At 30.9% G+C, this 4,963-nt stretch overlaps 1 protein-coding gene across 1 annotated transcript; it reads right to left on the bottom strand.

Moving 5' to 3' along the window:
* Positions 1 to 1,000: 1,000 nt before the first annotated feature.
* Positions 1,001 to 2,756, bottom strand: LOC107899504 (probable 2-oxoglutarate-dependent dioxygenase SLC1). Its single transcript, XM_016825234.2, has 3 exons — positions 2,587 to 2,756; positions 1,627 to 2,497; positions 1,001 to 1,549 (listed from the first exon to the last, which is right to left on the bottom strand). Exons 2-3 carry the CDS (start codon positions 2,488 to 2,490, stop codon positions 1,304 to 1,306), a joined length of 1,110 nt encoding a protein of 369 aa, XP_016680723.1. The 5' UTR covers positions 2,491 to 2,497; positions 2,587 to 2,756; the 3' UTR covers positions 1,001 to 1,303.
* Between the last annotated feature and the right edge of the window lie 2,207 nt (positions 2,757 to 4,963).

Raw genomic sequence — 4,963 nt, 5'->3', positions numbered from 1 at the left:
TAAATCATTTCGATAAGGTTGAGTTCATTATAGGTCTCATTTTATATAAATTATGTGTAAATTTTCAGTATAGATTTTATGTCTTTTGTCTAAATTTATTTTGAATAAAATTCAAATATATTTCGATTATTAATTTAATCATATTTTGTAATAATTAATTATAATTATTGATATTCTTTTTAATCATAATTAAAGTATGTATTTATCACTAATAATAGTCACTAATCCTTTAATCATGAATACTCATTATTATTGTTATTTAATCATTCTTTTGATATTTTTTAAATATATATAATTTGGATTTTAATTCAAGGCTTCCACTTGAATGTTGTTGTAATGATGTTTTGGGGTTCAGATTAACAGTGTTTAAAATAGTCTATTTATTTAGCTTCTTTTTCTCTCTCTTTTTTTTTTTTTGCCATTGGGTAATTACCAACATTTTATATACGTTAATGAGTTTGTTTCACTTTTTCCAAATAAGAAAAAAAATAATTTACTTTGGTTTAATGTGTAATTTTATACATAAAATTTTGAATTGATCTAATTCTCACAAATTATTAACACAATTATTAAGATAATATCATTTTATGTTTATATATTGCGTGTACAAATAATTATATTTATCCAATATAAAAATATATTCATATATTTATTTTTTCAAATGTATATGATTGATCAAAATTAAAATCTCATGTATACATTTGAAATGCAATCAAAGTTTCATGAGTATGATTACATCAAATTAAAGTTTATGTATCAGATTACACATTGAAACAAAGATATGTATAATTTTGAAATTTTTTGAAAGAAAGAATAATTAAAGTAATAAAAATCAGAAAAATATCATTTTAATCTTATAATTAATGAGGTTAAACTACAAATCCATTTACAGTAATTTTTTCATCTTGACCATAATGCATAAACTTAGTAATAATAAACATTATTTAATTTATTTTCACTTCTATCTATATTTTTGTAAATTTGGGTGAAAACAAGAGAATTAAACCAATTAAATCTTTCGATATTATCCATGCTTATGAATACATTTTATTATGTTTGATAGTACAACTTCCCATTTGTCTTTGGTCTTTATTTCTGGAACCTAGCATTTATAACGTAGGGAAAAGGCAGGCTAAGGGGGTTTTTTTTTTCTCACATTATAGTTGACCTAAAGAAAAACAAAACAAAGTATAAATTAAAAACAATATACATGCATTTCAACTAATACTGTCTACCTAATAATTAATTGGTAATATGCTATAACAAAAGTCAACACACGTTGTTTTCTTTCCAATTTCAGGGTTCATGTCAATTTCCTAGACTCCAAGAAATTCTTTTTCTTGGGCTCACAAGATGAAATGTATTCAAGGAAAGTGGCAAAATCTGTATCTTTATAACGCCGTGGATTTACTTGGTCAATCAATTTAGGTGATGGTCCAACCATGCAATTGAAAGGCAGACTGTGCAGTGAGGCCACCGATAGTCGTGGCTTTGCTGGGTTCACAAATACTCTGTGCAGCACACTTTTGTATCTCCCGTTGCTAAATATCTGCAAATAACACAAACCAAACTCAGTAATCATATAACATAAGCCCAGTTGCTAAATGAGTTGAAATTAGAGGTCACCTCAAGGTGATCACCGACGTTAACCACGAAGGAATTGGGCATAGGTTCAACAGTGATCCATTTGCCTTTGTATTGGATTTGTAAACCCTCGACTTCATCCTGGAGAAGAAGGGTCAAGAAACCGTAATCCGAGTGTGGTGGCATTCCTAAGGTGAGGTCAGGTTCAGGGCAGGGAGGGAAACAGTTAACCACCATTAGCTGGCTTCCATCATGGAACTGCTTTAGTATTTCATCATCTTCTTCTGTCTTTTCCTCAGTGGTGGCACCCCACAGGCCCAGGCTCTCCAGGATGGCCTCCGTGATCCTTATAAACAACCACTTGGTTTCTCTTGCGTAGGTAGCCGCCACTTCCTTGAAGTCCATGGGACAGGAAGGCCAATGAGGGAGAACATCCGACAATGGATGGCAGACAAGCTTTAAGAAATCTCTCCAACAGAACACTGAATCTTTTCTCTGGTTTAAGCTAGTCCCATATCGAACAGGGGAGGTCATGTCGGATGACATGTACTTTGCTCTTTCCTCGTACGGGAGACCGAAGAACCTGGTACTCACATCGATCATGCTTCTTATAGCTTCAATGGGGATACCGTGATTCACCACCTGAAAGAATCCATATTCTTCGCAAGCAGAGGAGAGGGAGTTGAGGACTTGGGACCGATTCGGGCCTTGTAATTCACCAAAATCGATTACAGGCAGTTTAAGACTAGACTTAGCCGCATTTGGATGCTCTTTATCTACTTTGGGTCGATCCGAAATTGGCAATATGTACTTGTTGGGAAGTTTGCTAACTCCATTTTCGAAAAGATGCTTCACTCCTTTCTGGAACTCATCATCGTTAGTTAGTGCCATTGCAGGGGGACACATGAATTCCCTGTTCATAAAAACAAAAAAAGTAATTCACAATATAAGTTAATGTTTGCATATGAATATGAAAGAAATGAAGAAAGACCGAGTACCCACCTAATAAAGAAAGGAAATGAAGCAAGTGGGAGGGAATAGGGATGTGAATGAAGGAGGGGGGGTTTGGAGTTTGATGTATTTATAGGAGAGAATGGAGGGAAGGGAAGACTACAGGAGCAAGTTTTGGGGAAAAAACCGGATTCGGATTTATGGATCCCAGGAACTGACTGCTTCCATTATGTAAACCAAAACCGTTGACAGATAATGAGTCAAAATCATTGAGGAATGTAGGGACTACAAAATTCTACCTAAAAATTAATCAGTCAAATCTTCTATTTCCTCCTCATTACTATTAACTTGGTAATTTGTTTGGTTTTACAACTTAAGAAATTCTTTTATTTACCCTTTGAATGTAAAAATCATCATCAAATTTAAATTATGTACTATAATCTATTTAATTAAATTCACATTTAGACAAATAATATAACTCTTTCTCATCTGTCTCATGTCTCTGACTTTTTGCATGCAGCTCATCGTCAGTGGGGTCCCTTTCCTATCTTCGCTCACTACAAATGAAAATGTTTTCTCTTCATTTAGGAAATTTTTTATTTTGAGTTTGGGCTTATTCTCGGTCAAAGAACAAGTTATACCTTTAATTATTACCACACCACTAGTTTTCTCTGTTAAGAGCTCAAACTTATGTCTAACTTAAAGATACCTATGTGAAGAAATTAAATTAAGAGATATGTTTTTTCTACCATTTACAGCATCACTTGTGATTTTAACCTTTCATTCCTAAGTTAGATCGAATATCTAAATAATTTAATATTATTTTATCTACTTAAAAAATTTAAACTCTAAACCTATAAATGGGTTTGGTATCCAGATTCATTTACGAAATCGTACAAGTCTGTGAAGCTAATAAATATTGCATCGGTGTAAATTGACTACTCCCCCTTTTAATGGTCCCCTAAGAAAAAACCCATCAAGTTTTGGATTCGATCGACACAGCTACAATGCGTTTTGCTGGCTGTTGTTTTTGCACACAAGTTCGGAAACAATAAAACAAATGAATTTACGAATTATTTTCGAAAATTCCAAAACAAAACACGACGACACATAAGCTTACAAAAAAGGAAGAAAAAGGTTGTCGACATCAAAACATAGAGTTGACAAGTTGTGGTATCACTTATTTTAATTATTTTCCATAACATACAATATAAAAAACTTGTTTCGCATTGGTTTAAACTAAATATTTTACAGATATATTATGAACTCTATGAATTTCAAATACAGTTCATGCTCGTGACTATACGTTGGATCAACCGACCAACCAATAAGCAACTCATTTACACGTAAATTTCGTCAAAATAGCAATGGATTATTACTATATAATTCAGAAACCACTAGGGTTTATGGTTTACAAGTTCGCTACAGTTCTCTGATGGACGCTCATCTCCTTGTTACCCTATACATACTTTTGACCATTTTTTGGTGAAAATATTATTTTAAAATTTTGAATTGGAAATCAAGTTTTTAAATTTGTTGATCAAGGGCGAAGGGATTAAATAGAGCTTTTTCATATTTTGAGAAGATAAAGTACAATTTTATCAAAGATTAATTTATAATTTAATTATTTCTAAAGAAACTAAATTGAATATTTTTAATTTTAGGGGCAAAGCCATCTCCAGCCCCTGGCTTCACCTTTGCGATTAGTGTCATGGATGTGACGGTAGGGATGAAACCAGAAATATTATGAAGGGGGATAAGATTCAAGTTTGTAGATTACACAACGATCCAATTTTTAGTTTTTATTATTGAAAGATTTTGCTTCAAGTTCAATTTGGATTAACTCTGGTGACCATTTTCACAATTAAAAGAAATTAAAATTTGTTTTTATATTAGTATTTATATATTTCAAAATTAATTTAATTAAAATATATTTTTTATCATCCAATAGTAACTCAACTTGAGTTGGCTGAAATAGATATTTCAATGTCACTTTAATCTAATTAAATTAGGCTGTATTTGATAAAAGTGTTAGAAAAAATTCAATTATTTTCGTATTCTATTTATTATCATTATCAAATAATTTAATTAAATTCAATATTTAATTTTTAATGATATACTTAACTAATTTTATAAATTAAATTACGCAATTAATGATCTTGCCACTTAACTAAAAAGTTGTTGACAACAATTATTTTTCAGTATTTATTTTTTAATATTTAATTTTTTAATTTATCAAATACATAACTTGACTACGTGTATAAGAGAATATGGCATGTGAATGGAAAGCTAAATATCCAATTATTGTAATTAGCATAAAATTAATTGATTTTGTACTGGAATTTTGATGTAATCGTAAACCAACTAAAAATTTAACTAAGTCAAATACACCTATCAATTAATAGTATAGTTACGGTGAGCAAAGATA

The sequence above is a fragment of the Gossypium hirsutum genome, chromosome D04 (genome assembly GCF_007990345.1).
Source record: "Gossypium hirsutum isolate 1008001.06 chromosome D04, Gossypium_hirsutum_v2.1, whole genome shotgun sequence".
Taxonomy (NCBI): Eukaryota; Viridiplantae; Streptophyta; class Magnoliopsida; order Malvales; family Malvaceae; genus Gossypium; species Gossypium hirsutum.
The sequence above is the reverse complement of the archived record's forward strand: the minus strand, read 5'-3'. Positions and strand labels throughout refer to the sequence as shown.

Excerpts from the sequence above, each read along its gene's own strand:
- LOC107899504 (XM_016825234.2), bottom strand. The coding sequence starts at position 2,490 with ATGTGTCCCCCTGCAATGGCACTAACTAACGATGATGAGTTCCAGAAA. Across the intron at positions 1,550-1,626 it reads ACGTCGGTGATCACCTTGAG|ATATTTAGCAACGGGAGATA; the intron begins GTGACCTCTAAT and ends TGTTATTTGCAG.